Genomic DNA, 19,193 nt, shown 5'->3' with positions numbered 1-19,193 from the left:
GTCTCGCTAATCCACGAGACTGCCCCTCCATGTTTGGTAGGTTCCGCGATTTGTACAGTGTGCGCAGCGCTTGGTCTGTGGTGTGGCATCAGCAATGCCGTCGGATTTGCTCTCCGCTTAGTGTTTGGTTAGCGAGGGATGTGCTGGGTTTGCGCAAGGGTTCTTTTGCGTCCAAGTATGTTCAGCTTTTCGTTGCGTTTGGTATTTCGGGCTTGGTCCATGGGGTGGCGAGTATGCTGGTGAATTGCGAGTTTGATGACGACGGCGCGTTGAAGTGCTTTTTGTTGCAGGCTGCGATTATTGTGGTGGAGGATCATGTTATTGACTTGGGGAAGGCGATGGGGTTCAAGGATGGTATGTTTTGGCGGGTGGTGGGCTTTTTGTGGATGGTGGGTGCGTTGGGGTGGAGTCTGGAGCCGTGGATTGGTAGGAACATTGCGAGGGGTGTTTGGGTGCAGAATAGGGAGTTGGATCTGTTTGGTATTGGGCCTGTGGTGGTTGCGTAGAGGGTTTGGATGGAGTCTCAAAAGAAAGATCTGATGAGCTATGGATGTTTCAGTGCAATGTATACTTCTTGACTGGCTTCAGTGGCTTGTCGCTTGCGAGCGCTTCGCCATGCATATAACCATGGATGTATACATCGCCAACGTAGCGATACTCATTGCTTTCGCCTTCCGCACGCAGTATGATGGGTGTCGAACAACCAAACGGTACAATGACGATGTCTTCGCGGCCCATGAAACCCGTTCCCATGCCTATCAACCCGTCTCTCGTGATGCAAAAGGTTCTACCCATCTGTAGATGTTACAATACGTCAGCAGAGAAAGTGATGTGGAAGATTGCACGCACCATTCTGTCCCCAAAATATTGTTGTATGAATGATCGTAGCTCATGGGGTTGCAAGTTGTCCGACTCCCCTTGTTGCTTGAACTTGGGGTCTAGCTGAAGACGCGGGAATCGCTCCTGAATCCATGAAGAGAAGATATAATAGCAGGCTCTTGTCCAGCAATGCTCCAATTCTTCAAGTGGCTGACCTAATGAGAGCGTTTTGCAGAACTCATTTACGCGCGGATGATCCGCCTCTTCGTCTTCCGTAATGTCGAAATGAGAGAGAAGCAGCATCCGCCAGTTCAGGAAGGCCATGAGATAATCTTGTAGCGAGCACAGAGTGCCTACCGCCACACCGGTCGTATCGATAATATCCAATTCGACGGCAGAAATCTCAAGCTTCCGGAATTCGTCCTTGAACTTGTACTCAGCGTCGCGGTCACTTGCCGCCGAGAAGGTATTCGAAGACAGAGCCGAGTTTTCTGGAACCTGTGCCCAATTTGGACACCATGTAGGCAAGTCAGTAAAGCTGACCTGAACAGGAAAGTGAATCGCTTCGCGCATCACATCAAGGCGATGCGTGGAACAGACGATGAGTTGGGCGACTTCCAGGTATAGTGACTTGACGGATTTGTCGTAGCTCACGTGTAGGCGTTCGCGTATATCGTTTGGGAGTATGCCTAGCACACCGAATATCTTATCCCTTGGGTTCTCGCTTAGCTTCCTTCGGCAAGCTCGTAAAACTTCTAGCAGAGAGTTTGGGCCCAACACCATGAGACGTTGAACGTCTGGAAAGCTACTTGGTCCAGTCCAGAGGTAAGGGTCGCTTTCGTGTTGCCAAAGAGCATCTGATGCTTTCTTGCATAGGTGCCAGGGGAGTTTGGAAGAGCCGCAGTAGACTATCTTTTTCTTTGCATGGAATACTTCCTGTACAACCCAAAGCCGACTCCAATAGTTCCTCCTGAATAGAGAGTGCAAAGCTTTGACGTTGTGATGCTCCAATAGGCCGGTCCATTTACGTTTCGCTTGGGCCGCCGAATCAGTCAATAGTCGTATTGCCCGCCCACTATCATCTGCTTCAGGTCCAAGCCAAATGGCAACACATGTTGCCTGTCGGTAAATTTTGTCCATCAATTGGACCTGCTTGGCGCGTTCCGTCTTGTTCTCTTGGTCAATTGAGAGCCCGTCTATCCAAACCAGAATAGTGTGGTCTGGTTCGCGGACAGCCATTAGGGCATCGTGAAGATTCGCGTTGACTGAAACATGTTCAATGCCTTCCAATGTTATGTGTTTCTTATCAAAGCCATCCCCCCATGCATACGAAATTGCAATATAATCGGGTGGATGGCGAAGCGAACTGTAGACCATCTTGCACTCTGGACCTCGTCCATTCTCCGGAGATACTTCGATAAGCCGAAAATCGTTGGCTCCTTGTAGCTCTTTATACACGACCTCTCTTGCACTAGGAACCTTCATGGAGCTGCTCACTGCAGTAGCGAAATCTGAATCAGCCCTAGGAATCTTCGTAGAGCTGCTCCCTGCAGCATCAAAATCCGAATCAGGCCATGTAGTTTCTCCAGCGACACCGGCATGCGCAATGCTTCCTGCAAGCTTGATGCCCTCGGCAGTGATGGTAAAATGATCCGCTGACTGGCCTCCATAATGCTGTTCTCGATGGGTTTCCTGAATAGACTGCGTGGTTTCCTCGAAGGTCTTCTTTTTTGTCGCGTCGATCTGCGCAGGTTAGCAATGCTCGACCACGAACCGCCTTCTCGTTGAAGCTACCTTTTGATATGCAGTATGGGAGGAACGGTTGATTGGTCCTAGAAGAGCATGAAAAAGATCACTGGCTTGCTGGGCCGTAGTAGGCAAGAGACCATTATCTTGTTGTATCGGGGTTTGAGAGAGATGATCGCCTCGCCTCTCCGGCTTTGTGGGATTTCTCCCTTCGCGGTGGAAAGAATATTTTGGGTTCTTCATAGTTCCCCCGTATCGTGATCAACTTCATTGTTCGGTTCACCGCTAAGTTATCTGGTGGTCAGTGAAACCGAAAGAAGCGACTATTCGCAACGCAGCCTGATGCGGGGTTTCCAGCTGTGATGTGTCAGCCAGGCTACAGGATTGTCTAAGCGAATGAATGAGGCCATCAAGAGAATACCTCGCTTGAGATATAGCATTTTGTACAGTAGATGCGAGGTAAACATACGTATTTCTGGTAGCGAATGGAACTGCATCATGCTGTTGACGGTCTCGAGTTAGTAGGCAGGTTCATGCGATGGGTCACGCGAGGACCGACTACTCCGACTTCCACCCGACATCTAAGGATCATTTCGAAGCGATGACACATGGGAACTGGGTGTCAATCTGTGAGAAGGATGAGGTCCCTGGATAATTTGTTCCATTCCCGAGTATACGATGCTCATGGCACATCAGGCTCTTCCTCGATTGACCGTGCAGTACCATGCCCCTAAACGCCATATATGCATACCTCTTCGCACCTTAATTTACATGTGAAGACCACGTCTCATTCCCATCTCTTCACGTTTATTCGTACGCCCCCATAGCCTCGCCCGCCCTCTGCTCGATATAGTACCCCGGATCGGGTCTCCTCGCAGCGCGCATTTGGTCCTTCGTCATTGGGTTCTTGACCTCCTTAACATCGACCAACTCCTTTATCCTCATGATCTGACCGGCGACAGATTGTGTGACGGGGTGGTAGACAGTCGTCATGCGTTTGCGGAGACCGAGCGCCTTGAGGACTCCTTGCGTCTTCTCGGGCATACCGATGCCGGAGCGCATGAGTGTTATCCGGAAATAAGACATGTTGGATATGTGATGTAGAGGGTTGGTGGCTTCGATGCGAGGTCTCGGTGCGTTTGCGAGTGGCTTTGAATGGGTTTGATGTGGCGTTTGGCGTGGGCTCCGCGGCGACACGGAGTCAAATTAACTACCGATACGTCAGATTGAAGTGTTTATGTCTTGAGCAGCTTCACATACCGTTTGTGTGGCGATGTAACGTTGATGCCCGCCTGCGCGCCTGCGATTGTCACCACCAACTTTTCGGACTTCTGGAGACCTCGGAATGCGACGCTTGTCCCGAAATGGCCTAGAGTCGCGCGGGGCGGATGCCGAACCACGTGTGGGACCTTCACTCCTGTCTTCGCACCCATCTTCCATCATGAATGTCAATCGCGTTATGGTCAGCTCGATTCCACCGGCGCCGTCTGGAGAAGGAGCGGTGAGAACCTATCGACAGGTGTCGTCACTACTTCACGCAGGTCGCCTTCCTCCCGCGCCCCTGTGGGCGGTACTGTGAATTTCCATCCCCGATGCGCATTCGGTACTCGGGAGGGACTGCACGTCCCTCTCTCACAATACGGCGCATACGGCAAATGGGATGCGATGCCTGACGTTCCAACGTATGCGCATGCCCGTTTGCCTGTACGACCCCAATATTGGATTCCAAGGAAACGACACATCGGTCCGATGCCTTGACGCTTCTAGCGGCACAGAAAGCCATGTCTCAAAAATTCTATCTTTCGTCCAGTCTTTTCCTAGCAGATTTTTGGAAAGATGACGTCTCCATGTCGAATCCAGTATTCTTGTCAAACACCAAACCCGTTATGTCTGCAGTTATGTGTTTTCTGATGCACCTTCCGTCAATAGCCTGTCCCTTGCTGTCACGAGGGTCTCAAACCATCATCCATGGCGGTGTTCTCCGCATCGGAGTATGCTAGAAGTCCAAACGTGCCTCGCTAAGAGGCCCTTCGCGTCGATACGCCTGATGCACAATCCGCATTATGCGGTCATGCAAGATACCGCGATCTGCATACCAAACGGATAGCGATGGAGAAAGGGCATTCGAAGCAATGACACCGACGATTCGTTCCACATGCACCTGGCCTTACCCCCGTCACCAAACGAAAAAGGTAGCAACGGTACGGTACCTCAGGACTAAATGTATTGTGACCGTGTCCCCACTACCCGGTTGGGCCTGCCGACGGCACCGAGCGTGGGATCTCGTTGTCTCTTTGTTGACTCTCGGGTAGTCAACACTCGAACAGACGAAACGATGTACATGCCCGTCGGCGGAAGGAAAGTCAACATGACCAACGAACTCCTGATTCAAATGCATTCGTACCGTTTGAACGGCCTCATTGACCGGTCTCTTGGGACTGTACGTTCAACTAACATATGGAGGCATAAAAGACTTCTATTTGAACGTAGCAGCTTCCATCATACAGTCCCCCAATTCAGAGTCGTCTGTCAATTACTTTCAGTAAACCTCAAAGACACTACAAGTGGGTTTGACGTGGACAGTATATCCAGTCAGCAAAATCTCATATTCCCTACAACCCGTTGTTTTGAAGACACATCAATTGCAACTCCATCATGACAGGTAAACCTCCGAACCCTCGCAGACACCCCGAATAAACATACTGATAGATAAATAGCACTTTACACTCTTACACAACCCCATCCGATCCATGCATCACCGACACCACCCCCCGCCCCAACCGCCATACCGACACTGGTCTACCGCGTTCACCGCACCAGCTCGCAGACCCGCTACGCCTTCTCCACCGGCTTCAGTTCCAAGAACCAAACCACCATCGTCAACTACACATCCGCACTATCCCGTTTCGGCCTCGCCCACCTGAACCAACAAACCAACATCTCTTCCCCCTTCATCAGCGTGTACGACAACCTAGCCCATGCAGAAGCCGTCGCCAAGCACTTCGGAGAGCGCTATGGCGAGGACACCTGGGTTGTTACCGTAGATCCCGCGCACTTTGCTAGAGGTCCAGTGTTTCGCGCTGCGGACCTGCTGAAGGATGCCGCCGGTAGCAAAGAGGTAGCAGCGGAGTGGTTGCATTATGGTGAGTATCTGGTCATGTATCGCATCCCGCCGCAGGCGATACGAGATGAGACGCCTGTCTGTAGGGGCACGGCTCAGCGGAGGGCAGTGGGCGTGATCGGTGGTGGAAAGTAAAGTCTGCTGATGGCCATGGTAATATTGATGTGATCAGAGGAGTCGGGCGTATATCGGTCGCTGGGTAGGCTTAGCGGAAATACTGTATAATCTCTAAATCTCTTTCCTTACTGTTGGAATATTTCCCTCTGCTAGTTGGTATTCGCTAGGTAGTCCATCTCTTGATTCTGAATCCCATTCCTTCGCAATCTCGCTATAGCTTCCAAACCGTCGAAGGCCTGATTGAGGCACCAGTCCATCCCGAGCCAGATTGCCTTAGCAGCTAGCCATAGAGGGAAGTACTGCAGACCATGATTGGGCTCTTGTCTGGGCGGTACTTCCAGCATTGTGCTCTTGCAAACAGCAGTAAGGGTGCTTTTTCGCAGCGACGCATGTGACCTTTTTTCGCGTGGTCGGCGCACTTTCGGGACGAAATCAATCCGGGTCCTTGAGCGAGGTAGTTGCGAAGGCATCTTGAGAGAAGAAAATGCGGTGCATTTATTGTCGTATTTGTTTGCGAATCTTCTTCATCCGTCTTGAAGTGCCCAGGTGGTGCTATGATCTGGCAAAGGTCGTAGTGTGCGAAAGAAAAAAGAGACAAGGACCTTGCATTCGCAACATGAAATCGCCCACGCGCACGAGTCCAAATTTTCATTGGGTATGAGTTGCATTGAAGCGTCGTTGATAGGGTCCATATGGTGGCTGGGAAGTTCGCGAAGTTTGGTACCCATGGATTGGCGCAACCTTGTCAACCAATACTTGGCCAAGGAATTGATTCATAGAATATCTGAGTACCTTTGCTATGAATATATCTAAAAACCTAAATTACCTTCAAACCTCGCCCGCGCACTTCAAATATATACCTGCCTATGCAGGAGAGTCGCAATGCAGCACTGTCTGTGCGCAGACCCACCCGCAGATGGCTGCCTAGGTATTCAGGCCTCAACTCTTGTAATGTGAACGCTATAAACACGTCAAACCCCGTGTGGTTACATAAATCTTCAATCAAGCGGTTATATCTCGAAACGATTGCATTCGCATCTCATTACAATCTCTCCATCCGTATTTCTCCGAATTTAAAACATCTTCCTTTCCTTCCCCAATGACTACCACCGTCAAAGAATGGATAAAGAATCTCTGCGTCTATGAAGACGATGAATTTGTCCGCCACAGGAACTGGGGCTTTACTATCTACCGTACGGGATACGGACCTTCATCTGATCAGCAATGGCAGCGACTTCTCCAAAAGATCCAAACCGATGCGCGCGAAGGGGCTCTAGAAGCGACTGGAACCGAAGAAGACGAATCTGGCTTCCAACAAGTGTGGGCGCTCTTCCGCCTCGATGCGCGGTCAGACCCTGCGCTGGCTGGTCTCGATGTGGATCAACTTCGCGAGCTGTACAATAAAGGCGAGGGCGAACAACCAATGAATACGGACTACGACCTACACCGAATATTCCTTTTTGCCGATGACGAAGCTCTATCAGACCCCACCGCTTCCATCATCAAGGCTGTGGACGCCGACTACCGTCCAGAAGACCATGTCTCGCGAAACCCGCGAGTTGGTTCGCAACGTTACTTTGGCTGGATGCCAATGAAGGCTGCCAGCGTGGCAGAATTCTGGAATCGATTACAGTTTTCCGACATGAGTATGATCGCCCCTCCAACGATCGGGGGAAGTCACTTGGTGATTTGGGATGGAGACAGCTGGAAATGAAGCGTGTAGGACCTAGAGACAGTTCAATCGAATACAGCTTGTAGGCGCAGCTTGCTGATCAAACCCAAGCTTTCTGAGTCCATCGTGGCCGTGTCATTATCGTCGCCTCAGACTAATGCGCCTCTTGGCGTTTCTCAGCTGCTCTGATCTCTTCCATTACCCTGTCGTGCAGTGCTTCGGATGTCATCCAAAAGTTGTCATCGGTTATGAACCATTTACACATATAAGCGCCCCCGTGGCCCATGGCAGCCAGAGTCGCCACTAAGTAGTCCAGCTCATCTACAACAAAGCTATCAGAGTGTGCCGAGCTTACGGGTACATGAAGCACTTACGTTTATTGTCTATCTCGCACTTGACAATATAGTGAAAGTCGACACCGTGTGCGTTGAAGTATTCCTGAAGGCTGTGGAGCGAAAAGGGGAATGTGAACTGCACACCGTCATGAACGTAATGAACGCTCACCTTTTTGAGCTTGCGGGGGAAGTTTATATCGTCTTGAACAAGTTCCCGTAGCTCCGCGGTGTAGTCGACATTGGCGTTCATAGCGGATCTATCATACTTTAGTCTTAACTCAACTAAATTTGGCGGCAGTAGATCACGGAGCGATCGGGCAGGTTCTGGCGTCTCCGGTAGTTCATCGTAATGGATTCCTCGTTGTTTGCCCACAACGGCAGTGTAGTGCAGTTCCAGTTCTTCTAATTCTTCCATTTCAGATAAAACATAGTTTCGCGGCCATTCGTCCGTCCAGGTAAGTGCACCATTTTCGTCGGTCCGAAGTTCGAGCTTTTCGAGGGTTTCGCTATGTGATCTTGCAGCTTCGAGAAGTGTGGAATGCCAATCCACTACGTTGTCATCGGGTTTATCGGGTCGATCACATCGGAAGCTTGACACAGTCGCACATGATTGTAACAACTGTGTTATGTGATCTAATGGCGGTTCGGACGGCGAGACTATGGAGATGTTTTGCACCTTAGACGACCTTGGAAGTATATTCCAAGACCCATGATCGATGCCAATTGTTGGGACACCGTATGATATGTCGTGAAGCTCCAAGGTCCTGAGCGATGGCAGATGTAATACGGGAGCTATCTTAGCCATTGGTATTCCTGTCATGTCGAGTGACAGAAAACAGAGTTTCGCGAACCCAATTGATGTATCGGCTGGTGCAGTTACATACTGCTGGGCTGCGTGAAGCAAGGGAGTAAGCCAGAGATACCGATGAGGCGTATGTGCATCGTCTTCAGGTACTGAATGGAATCCATGCCTACGCAGATCCCACAATGGAGTAGTAGAGCAGTAACCACGACTACTATAACGGTGATGCAATCTGGAAAGGACTTGGAGAGCGGTGCGAGCCTCCAAGACAAGAAGCGCCAGCTCTACTTCTTCCGGATGAAGAGCAACGGCCTCGACCAAAGTGCTTTCGTAAGGAAGGGATAATGTTCGGATATGTGCAGTCATCTCTGCCTTGCTCATGCTCAGATGATTGCCACTTGCAAAACTCCTGTCGCAGGATCCGCCGATCAACAGCTCGCGGACGTATGACGCTATTTCAGGATGGTCGTGTAATGTGCGGAGGAAGCCGCTTAAGTTTTCGGGATTGGAGATCTCGCAGCTCTCATAGAGGAATCGCATACCGAAGAGATACAGGTACTTGCAGGTCCTAGCAAGAGCGGCAAAGGTAGACCTTGCTGAGGCTCTATCACAAGTTGATCGCGCAGATCCATCCCACGGGAAAACGCGCTATATGAGTGAGAACGGAAGTCAGTATATGCAACACATCTGCTTGCACGAAAAAGCTTATCGTTTGAACGTACTTATAAAAGACCCGGAGCATAACTTACCTCGCATATTTCCAGGATGAGCTCATCTGGAAGAGGAGCTAGTGGATTGACGATAGTATCTTTCGACACTATATGCGCAGCCGGACGGCGCAGAGCCTGAAAATCAGTCAGCGAGTGCGACGCAATGGGCAATCGATGGTAGAACTTGGTCGCTCTCAGCCTGTATGGTTTTGCTCATCGGCGGCGTTCCGGCTGCCTTCGCGACGCATCCAAGGCAAGTGCGCACGCAATGGAATGTCGAAATCTCGTACTTACCTCCATGATGTTCTGGTCCGGCAGGTTTGCCGCGTCAGAAGTTGTGGTGAGTGTCTCTTGTTCGGCGTCGAACACGACAGCATGGCTGCCTAAAGTGCCCCACCCCAGATGCGGTGTGACTGCCGCCGGAAAGAGGACCGAAAGGAGGACCGAAAGGAGGACCGAAAAGAGGATGGTAAAGGGCTGGGATGAGCAACTTCACCAATACACCAAACTCGAAATAACAAACCGAGATCGCGAATCTCGCATGTCAGTTTTAAGGTTACAGATTTCGTGTTCAACGTATTAAATCGACGATGCTGCTGTCGGTATGGATTCACATCATCTTTATCCGATGTGAAATCTGAATACGCAAGTCTGCATTTACATTTGAACTCGTTTTCGTAGTTTCGCAAGGCCACAGAACTGTATTTCGCGCATCACACTTTGTATGTATCTGTCAAGTACTACTCAAGAATGGCAGCCGTCCTCAGCTAGACCTGCAGAGCCTCGTGTGTATCGCCCAAATACCATCTCGCCAAGGAGTACGCTTCCAGTGACAGCAAATAGGAAGCCGATGTTGTAAGTCATGACGGCAAGCATTCTACTGTGTTGTTAGCATCTCAGCTTTCAAAGGTTTCGTTCACGAACGTACAATACGTAGCCGATCAATGCTCGACTAAACTCCAAAGCAGCGCTTATCCCATCTTTTTTCACGCTCCAGGGTGCTTGTGCCACCCAGAAAGTCTTACGTGATGCACTTGAGCCTCGTGTAATACCAGTCTCTTCCGCTGCAGTTGGTTGTGGTACGACTGGACTCAAAGGCTCAATCTCTTGCCTGTCCTTATCATCCAGTTCGAGAGGCTGTTGTCGCAGCGCACGGCTCCATTGCCGTGCATGGCCACGAACACTGTGGTTGACCAGCTTCTCCGTGTTGGGCATGGACTGTGATGTGCTCTCGGTCTCGTGTTGCATCCTCCATTTTCTCTCCAGTTGGCTCTTGAAAGCACTCAGAAAACGATTGAAGATGCCCAAGGAGAAGAGGAAGAAGATCGTAAGCACGTAGGTCGCCGTTGTTGTCGTCGTCCATTCTGTGAACCAAAGTGTGACGCGTGTGCTGCTCGAGAAGGTCGATGCCATCCCCGACATGTCCATTGCTGACATTGATGCCTCGGGACGCATGGATGCCATGAGGTGTGCGTGAGTACCAGCGGAGGTGGCCGAAGGCATATCCATGTTCATGTCTGTGTCCGTGTCGATCGATATAACTCGTGGCAGAACAGCTTGTATGAACGTTTCAGGTGGAAAGAAGGGTGGAAAACGTGGGAGACTACTCTTGTAGTGGAAATGAAGATGTCAGCCGTCAGCTGTCAGACTATACAAGATCGTGTTTTCTGGGTCTGGAACATCATTAAGAGAGTTGAGACGCACGTCGGCCAAGATCGCCAGGCACCGTGATGCGCAGATGTGGTGCCGCCAGATGAGCAAGTTTGAGTCCATAGGCGCGCGCCGGCCCGCAACGCGGAGCGGATGGCATGCACGTAGAGCTAGATCCGACGTTGTCGCGACTGTACTTAGGGAGCTCGATTGCGCTGATTTGTTGGACCTTCTTGTCTTTCCAGTGTCCAGTCTCGAAGCCGATGAACAGTTGAACCTCTGGCGTGTTCACGACATGGGGTCAGTACATTCTGTCAGTAAGTGCTGTCAAACATTTTCCTGACGGAAAAGCAAATCGCGTATTTCTTGATCTTCATACTTACGACCATGTCCTACACTATACGTCTGTCTCTTTCGCGGCCCAAGATCCCAAAGTGGGTACGTAGACTGCAGAGGAGAACTCGGGACTGTTCCGACCAGACTACTGCAGTACAGACGTGTACAGAGCAGATCTGTATTTCCTCAGTACGTTGACAAGCTCTAATGTAGATCAGAGCGTCTAGAGCCCGACTTTAGTAAGAAGTTTTCCCAGGGCCCAGGTTCCGAAGCCTGTAGCCCCACTGATACTCCTTTACGACACACGTGTGAAGTGGGAGGGCACTCGCCGTCTTCGGGCACCATACTGTGATCCACTTCCTCTGAGTGGACCATTAACTCGGTGTTTCGATGGTCGTTCAACGGTGTTAAGGTCGGTCGGATGCGTTCACGGTCGTGTGATGGACGCTGTGGCCGCAATGTACCCTAACGGCAAGTGCCTGGCTTAGTGCACAGCCATACAGCCAAATGATGGCACGCCACATCGCGCGCGTGTTTGCGGCGTGTGCAGCCCCATCGGCGGTGGCTCCACCGGCGCGGTTTCACCTCGTGGCTCTGTGCGCGGAGATCGCGTGCTGACTATTCTGGAAGGCTGGAAGACTGACGACTGCAGAACACAGATTCGCAGTTCGTGTCATGTAGGAGAAGTATCCAGCGAGCTCGGACCGTCGCCTGGTCTGAAATGAACGTTGGCCGGGTGTGGAGTTAAAAGCAAGACGCACGTGCTTTGGAAGGTTGTTGGCCCAAAATGAAGCCAAGACAGGCGGGAGATGTGCATCGAAGGTTATTCACCAATTAAACACCGGCTGTAGCGTCCCCTGCCTTTCCCTTCTGGCAACGTGGTTCGAAAACGGCGAGATTCCAAGATTGAGATATCCTCTTGCAGATGGACAAGGCGACGGCGTCAAGGGCCGATGCATGTGAGATGCGCGTATATTGGGCGCTATGACATGGAACGCGTCGAGTGATGATGATACCAACACTCGAGGCCAGGGCCATGCTGGTGATGATACGAAGCCTGTGCCCCGAGCGCCATGCATGCACGGCTGCTACCGAACGGTGCAGCGAAGGTTATCAACATTGCGCAGTCGAAACTTTTGTTTGCTGTACATAATTTCTTCTTGCACGCGACCGTCTGCCCTAGACTACTACAGCCACATTGTAATCACCCTCGCCCTGCTTCAACGTCGGACGTGCCCCGCTTACCATAATAAGGTTTTGGACATATCCCCAGATTTCCTTCGGTAATCTCATCAGGGGCACCTTGAGCAGCGCGCCCTCCAACACCCGTATCTGAAACTCTCTGGAAGAGCTCCCCCGAAACACATCCTACCGTCGACTGCTCGTGATGCTCTGTCGCCGACTCCCCCCAATATAGCCCGACACGTCTGGTGCCATGCCGAGCTGGAGACCGCTCCCGCGCATCGCGTTCGCAATATGCATATACCCCTTCCAGCCCTCGTCGCCCGCCGACCTGCCCCTCGAGATCGGTGACGAGCTGTACATCATTGAGCAGGGCGGCCAAGATGCATCATGGTATCGAGGATATCTGGTTGCGCCGCCCTCGCTGCTGGCTGGCCTGACGAGCGTGAAGGGCCAGACACTCGAGGCACGCGTCTTCTCTGGCATATTCCCGCGATCGTGCGTCGAGGTGCGTGAAGTCCTGGGCGAGAGCAAAGACACGGCGAACCAGGACGCTGGACACGACTCGGGTCGTGGCAGCCACTACGCGCATCCGACCAACGGCATCGTCACGCCCACCGAAAGCACACGTGCAACCTCTCCCTCTGCCAAAGGCTCTGGCCCGAATGCGCGACGAGCCTCCAAGACGGATGCCGTCTCTGCGCTGCCCTCCTCCCTGGCTCGCCCACTCTCACGCCACAGGTCTGCTCGAAAGCGCGCGGGCAGCACCCACTCGCAGTGGACCTCGCGCGAAGAGCATCTGCAGCAATTGATGCTCCCGCTCTCGCCCATATCCGACCCGACCGCCCCTCGACCGCCCGCGCCAGTACCGATGCTGAAGATTGGCGACGAGACACCCACCTCCGCCCAGGAGCCATTGGTTGACGAGATCGCCTCCTGCCTTCGCGAATGGCACTCCACAAAGGTGCACGAGCTGCTACTGGCACGCAAGTATGGCTCGTTGGACAAGATGTCACGGCTAGTGAACCGCCTGGACACGGCGCGCCGCCAGCTGTTGCACAAGGTTCTCACGGCCAAGGAGCTGGAAAAGGTACGCGAGGCGACCGTCTGGGATCTTGTGGCAGGCAATAAGATGCTCTGCGGAGACGTCATCGTACGGAGCCCCTCGCAGCGCGGCCGCATCCTGACGGGCGACGACTCGGCCATCGAAGTCACAAAACTGCAGTCGATGATGAGCCTACTGGACAGCCGACCAACAGCCCATGTCGACGAGCACAACCTGAACCATTTGTTCGTCAGTCTGAAACATGTGACGGGAGACGTCGTCAATGGCGCGGCTCAAATCAGCATGTACCTGTGCCTGAAGACGCCGGGAGCAGCGCCACAGCCACTCTCCGAGGCGTATTCATTCGACTTGACTGGGCGAGATGGATCAGCCGTGTCCCTGAGCAATGACAAACTGCGCGCACTGCTTGTGGATCTCAGCTTGACCGACATTGGTGAGGGCGCAGGATCCGGCACTACTCTGTATCTTGTCTTCAGGCTGATGACGAACGAGCCACTTCGCTCGCCGGCTGCAGCCGAGAAGGCAGGCACGGGCAAGGACACACCGCCAGGCAAGGGGTCGGTGCAGCCTTCCCAGCAGGGCAGCATCAAGGGTGGAAGGCGCAGCGTCATGTTCGGCTCCAAGAGGAAGGAGTCAACAAACTCGCGACACACCGAATCACGAAACACAGATTCTTCGGATGAACGCCATCGCCCGAGCCTCGAACAGTCTCGATCACAGACACAGACGTCTGATGCGAGACCAGGCTCTTCCGCAACTGCAAGCACGCGAGCCCGCGCTCTCTCAAGAGACCAGAAGACGCTGAAGAGATCCGTCGCAGTTGGTGTGGTGTCTGTGAACCAGATACTGCAAGCCCGGTCAGAGGCCGATCAGACTGTCAGGATGTACAGCACAGCAGCTGCTGGAGAAGAGATCTTGGATAGTGATGGCGGCTGGGACAGCGTATTACCAGAACTATACCCAAGCGCCACCGGCAAATACAAGCTGAACGCCCCTATCAGTCGACTTACTATACACATGAAAGCCTTCGTCCATGCAGACGCCGAGGGCCTCATCGCCAAGATCCCCACGATGCTACACAACATTAGGCAGTGTCGCAAGATTGGTTTCTCGGGGGCTCCGACAAAGCCACGCAGCGACATCTACCTCACGCTCGTCGAGCCGTTTCTGCCGAAGAACGCCTTTCTGGCCCACCCAAAGACTGGCACTGTCCCGCTAATCCAAACCTCTCAAATGACCAATCTCCAGCTTACCATTGAGGTCCGCAAGAGCTCTGGGGAGCGCATTGAGGGGTGCATATACCCGTCAACTAACAGTGCAGGCCATACCGCATGGCGCACCACAGCAGCTCAGCGAGGCGAGGGATGGAACGCGACAGTCCGGCTTGCTATCGACCCCCAGGATGTTCCCGGATCACACTTGGTTATGAGCATTGCCGATGCCCCCGGATTTCCATTTGCGCTTTGCTGGATGCCCCTCTGGAACCAGGATGCCTTCGCCCGCGATGGCGACCATGCTTTGACGCTGTACAGATACGATGAATACACCTCGGGCATGATCGCTGGAAAGGGAGCATACCTTGGCCTGCCTTGGAGTGCGAAGAAGAAGGATGACCATGTCATGGGTCCAATGGCATCTGTGCACGTCAAGACGTTCCTTTGCAGTACCCGATACTCCCAAGATCCGACCATACTCGGCCTCATCAAATGGCAGGAACAACCGCCAGGAGAGCTTGTAGGATTGTTGCGCCGTTTCAACTTCGTTCCAGAGATTGAGATCGTCAAGCTGTTGAGCGAAGTGTTCGACGCCCTGTTCGCTATTCAAAGCCATTACGCCGGAAGCGATGAATACGAAGACTTGGTCTTCAATGCTGTTGTCATTGTACTGGGCATAGTGCACGACAGACGCTTCAACCTTGAGCCATTGGTGGATCAGTATGCGCGGACCAAATCATTCCACTCTCTCGTTACATCATGTCTCATGCAGAGTCTGGGCCGACTGCTCGCCAAGCCTACAGATTCTGAGAGCTCTCGACGGCTGCGCGCAACTTTCAAGGTCGGCAACCTCATCATGAAGTTTCTGGTCAACGCGCGAGAAAAGCAGAAGGTTAAGGAAGAGAGTATTGGCATCAAAGATCGGACTCAGTTCAGCAAGGAGATGAGGGTACTGTTCACCTCGTTAGAGGCTCTCATGGGAAACCCATCGCCCGTCCTTATCGGTACCAAGACTCTACTTGTACAGAACTTGCATTCCTGGCTTCCGGAGCTCGAGGGGTGCATGCCAGCTACTGAGGTCTTCAAGCTGACGGCTGGCTTCCTGGATTCTTGCTCAAATGTGCAGGGAAAGCTCATCCTGTACAAGCTTCTCCTGATCCACCATCTCTCCGGTCTCCAGATATTCAAATCTCCAGAAGTACGTCGCATGCTTCTGACAAGCACTGTCCAGTGGTTAGCCCCGTACTGGGGTCGAGTGGAGACCGTCACCGATCAATGGAAGGACCAAGTTCGTCTTTGCTGTTCTGTCGTTGCATCGCAAGTCGAAGAGCTGGGAAAAGAAGCGTGCGAATATATGCCAAAGCTTGTGGACTCATACCGCGCCATCCAGGCAACCCCTCGACCAGCCAAGAAGACACTTTCGCTCCTCTTCCCAACAAGCTATCCATTCCAGTCGCGGGCTGCGACTGCTGAAACTCCATTCGATGAAGCACTGGCGGAGATATCGGCAGTACTTGCGGCGATGTCGAGCCTTCCTACGCTTTTGCACCCGGAACTACCCAAGGAGGAAACAGCAGAATTCCTCTTCTCTGTACTGCAGGTCTACATATCTATTCTGGATTGCGAAGCCTACCCTAGCTCGTGGTTCAGTGTGCACATCTATCACCACAAGGCTACCATGCGCGCATTGGAGAAATTGTTCAATATCCTGCACGATTCTTTCCTCCCTCTTCCCGACGAGGCTGACAGCTTCAACACAGAGCTGTGGCGAGCGTTCTTTGACGCGTTACTGAAACTTGTCGGTAGCGACGCTCTTGCATTGGAGACCTTCCCTGAGCAGAAGCGACGCGCCGTGTGGAAAATCGCTGGCGATGTCCGCGAACATGGCGCAGATCTGCTACAACGCAGTTGGGAAGCGATTGGCTGGGAGGCTAGTGCAGAGGACAAGGGCCAGTACGGGCTGGAGAAGATGGGCGGCTTCCAGGTGCAATACGTGCCAGGCCTTGTCGCACCCATTGTTGAACTCTGCCTCAGCGTGCATGAAGGTCTCCGCAGTGTAGCCATCGAGGTTCTACAAACGATGATCATCAGCGAGTGGACGCTGAGCGAAGATCTCGCTCTCATACAAGCGGAGATGATCGACTGCCTGGACAACCTCTTCAAGACCAAACATCTGACTGAGGCGGTTCTGCAAAAGCACTTTATCCAGGAGCTAGTAGAACTGTTCGAGCCTCTTGCCCAGGATCCGGAAGAACCGTTACTCGCCGCTTTGAAGGACCTTATCTCGACCATCGATGAACTCCTGGACCTCCTGGTTGCTGTGCATAGTACGGATGCGGCTGGCGAAGTCTTCCATATTATGGACACTCTTCATCTGATGGAGTTCCTGAAAGACATGCAAAAGGAAGACATCTACATCCGCTATGTGCATCAATTAGTGCAACTGCAAGTGGATGCAGGAAACTACACCGAGGCAGGTCTTGCGCTCAGACTGCACGCCGAGCTTTACGAGTGGGATCCGAACTCGACCACGGATCCACTCACCGACCCCAGCATGCCGCCACAGCCTGCGTTCGAGCGGAAAGAACAGCTCTACTTCCAGATGATCGATCACTACGAGACTGGACAGTCATGGAACAACGCGTTGGCCGCCTACACGGAGCTTGCGGCGCAATACGAGCACAATGTATTCGACTTTGCCAAGTTGGCCAGGACTCAGCATGCTATGGCGAAGATCCACGAGAACATTGCAAAGGGCGAGCGCTCCAACCCGCGTTACTTCCGCGTGGTATACAAGGGCTTGGGCTTCCCACCAGGGCTTCGGGACAAGCAATTCATCTTCGAGGGTTCTGCTAACGACCGGTTGGCATCTTTCACGGACCGAATGCAACAGCAACACCCTTCAGCACAAATCGTGAACCCCGGTGACGGGCAAGACCTGGAGGGGCAGTACCTGCAGATCTACCCTGTAAGCCCACAGAAGGACCTGACTCATCCGATCTATCAACGAGCCAAGGTCTCCCAGTCAGTCAAGGACTACTACCTGCTGTCTCGCCCATCGCACTTCACATCAGCCTCTCGCCGGTCACCATCCACTGTCAACGCCAGGGACGCCGGCGCGGAGAAGACTCTTTACACAACAGCGGAGAACTTCCCTACAATCCTGCGGAGGAGCGAGATTGTAGCGGTTGGTACAGTAATGCTCACACCCCTACAAATGGCCATTGAGCGAACATCACGCAAGACCGGGGAGCTGCTTGCTATTGAGAAACGAATTACCGATGGTGACGACACGACATTCAACACACTGACGCAAGAACTCATGTATGCCGTGGACACGAACTCGAAAGATTGCGTTGCAAACTACCATGACTTGCTTCCACCCGCGGATGCACAAGATGATGAGGAAGACGATGATGAGAAGCAACAGCCGAACCCGCTTGAGAACGGACTGCGGGTTGCACTGATTGACTACGCTCTGGTCATCCGCCGCTGCCTGTCGTTGTACGTGAGGCCTGCTCAGCAAGCCACGAAGTCAGACCTCACGCAGCGTATGTACTGTCTTCACTACACTTTGATTGGTAACTAACTATGTTAGGCTTCGAATCGGCCTTCTTCCGCGAACTATCCACGCTTCTGCCACCGAACATGGCCCCGACGTTACGTTCGCCAACCGGGTCATGGCTTGCAGCGGCTACCTCCCGCTCCCAAGTTGCCAGCCCCACGCCCGATCAGAGTCAAGTCAACGGTGACAGGGGTGCCTCACCGGCACTCAACGGTCGGGCTTCGCGACAAGACAAGAAGCGACTGAGTCTAGCCTTCTTGACAAAGGAGTTCCTCATGGGTGAACCCGAGAAGGAGAAGGAGAAAGAGAAGGAAGCAAAGGCTGACAAGCCATCGGTGGATGATGACACTTCGACGACAGTGTCATCACGAAGTCGCAGCAAGGAGACGCATACCAGGAACCGTCTGAGTTTGAGCTTCCTCAACCATACGCCAAGCTCGCCACAACCAGAGGCGTTACCGAGCTTCCCCAGCCAGTCTACGCCAAATCGAAGCGAAGGCAGTCTCCAGCGACAGCCCAGCCTAAAGCGGCCAGAGACGATCAAGAGCCAGAAGAGCGACAAGTCGCTGTCGTCACGGACCGACAGCGTAAAGAAGAGGCTCAGCTTCATGAACATCTCGAAGAAGAGCAGCAAGAGCAGTGTCCGGGGACGCGTGGATGATACCCTGGTGGAGGAGTAGAGTTTTATTTTCTTTGTTTAATCACTTTTGCACATGACGTTTGTCTTGTATTCGCGGCAGCCTGCGCGTTGTCTAATGCTTTGGATTCAATAGAGATGGGACTATAGGGGCCGACCGGCGATTTGAAGGGTTCGATGGGCACATTCGTATGGGGATACCTGCGAGGCACGCATATTTT

General features: G+C 52.7%; 5 protein-coding genes across 5 annotated transcripts; 3 read left to right on the top strand and 2 right to left on the bottom strand.

The window, feature by feature from the left end:
- Nucleotides 1–555: 555 nt before the first annotated feature.
- On the bottom strand, nt 556–3,651 carry J4E85_006604 (uncharacterized protein; the record flags this gene model as incomplete). The annotated part of the gene is made up of 4 exons (XM_051470840.1): nt 556–795; nt 850–2,562; nt 3,035–3,056; nt 3,383–3,651. The coding sequence occupies 4 exons, from the start codon at nt 3,649–3,651 to the stop codon at nt 556–558; spliced, it is 2,244 nt and encodes a 747-aa protein (XP_051325050.1).
- Nucleotides 3,652–4,933: 1,282 nt separating this feature from the next.
- Nucleotides 4,934–5,821, top strand: J4E85_006603 (uncharacterized protein; the record flags this gene model as incomplete). Its single annotated transcript, XM_051470839.1, has 2 exons — nt 4,934–5,005; nt 5,393–5,821. 2 exons carry the CDS (start codon nt 4,934–4,936, stop codon nt 5,819–5,821), a joined length of 501 nt encoding a protein of 166 aa, XP_051325049.1.
- A 1,081-nt stretch (nt 5,822–6,902) lies between these two features.
- J4E85_006602 (uncharacterized protein) lies at nt 6,903–7,517 on the top strand (the record flags this gene model as incomplete). The annotated part of the gene is made up of 1 exon (XM_051470838.1): nt 6,903–7,517. One exon carries the CDS (start codon nt 6,903–6,905, stop codon nt 7,515–7,517), a length of 615 nt encoding a protein of 204 aa, XP_051325048.1.
- A 2,549-nt stretch (nt 7,518–10,066) lies between these two features.
- On the bottom strand, nt 10,067–10,786 carry J4E85_006601 (uncharacterized protein; the record flags this gene model as incomplete). The annotated part of the gene is made up of 2 exons (XM_051470837.1): nt 10,067–10,199; nt 10,251–10,786. The coding sequence occupies 2 exons, from the start codon at nt 10,784–10,786 to the stop codon at nt 10,067–10,069; spliced, it is 669 nt and encodes a 222-aa protein (XP_051325047.1).
- A 1,957-nt stretch (nt 10,787–12,743) lies between these two features.
- J4E85_006600 (uncharacterized protein) lies at nt 12,744–19,015 on the top strand (the record flags this gene model as incomplete). Its single annotated transcript, XM_051470836.1, has 2 exons — nt 12,744–18,321; nt 18,369–19,015. 2 exons carry the CDS (start codon nt 12,744–12,746, stop codon nt 19,013–19,015), a joined length of 6,225 nt encoding a protein of 2,074 aa, XP_051325046.1.
- Nucleotides 19,016–19,193: the final 178 nt, after the last annotated feature.

Source organism: Alternaria conjuncta, assembly GCF_024043145.1.
Source record: "Alternaria conjuncta strain BMP 0040 chromosome Unknown scaffold_9, whole genome shotgun sequence".
Classification (NCBI taxonomy): Eukaryota; Fungi; Ascomycota; class Dothideomycetes; order Pleosporales; family Pleosporaceae; genus Alternaria; species Alternaria conjuncta.
This window is presented reverse-complemented; position numbering and strand designations above follow the sequence as displayed.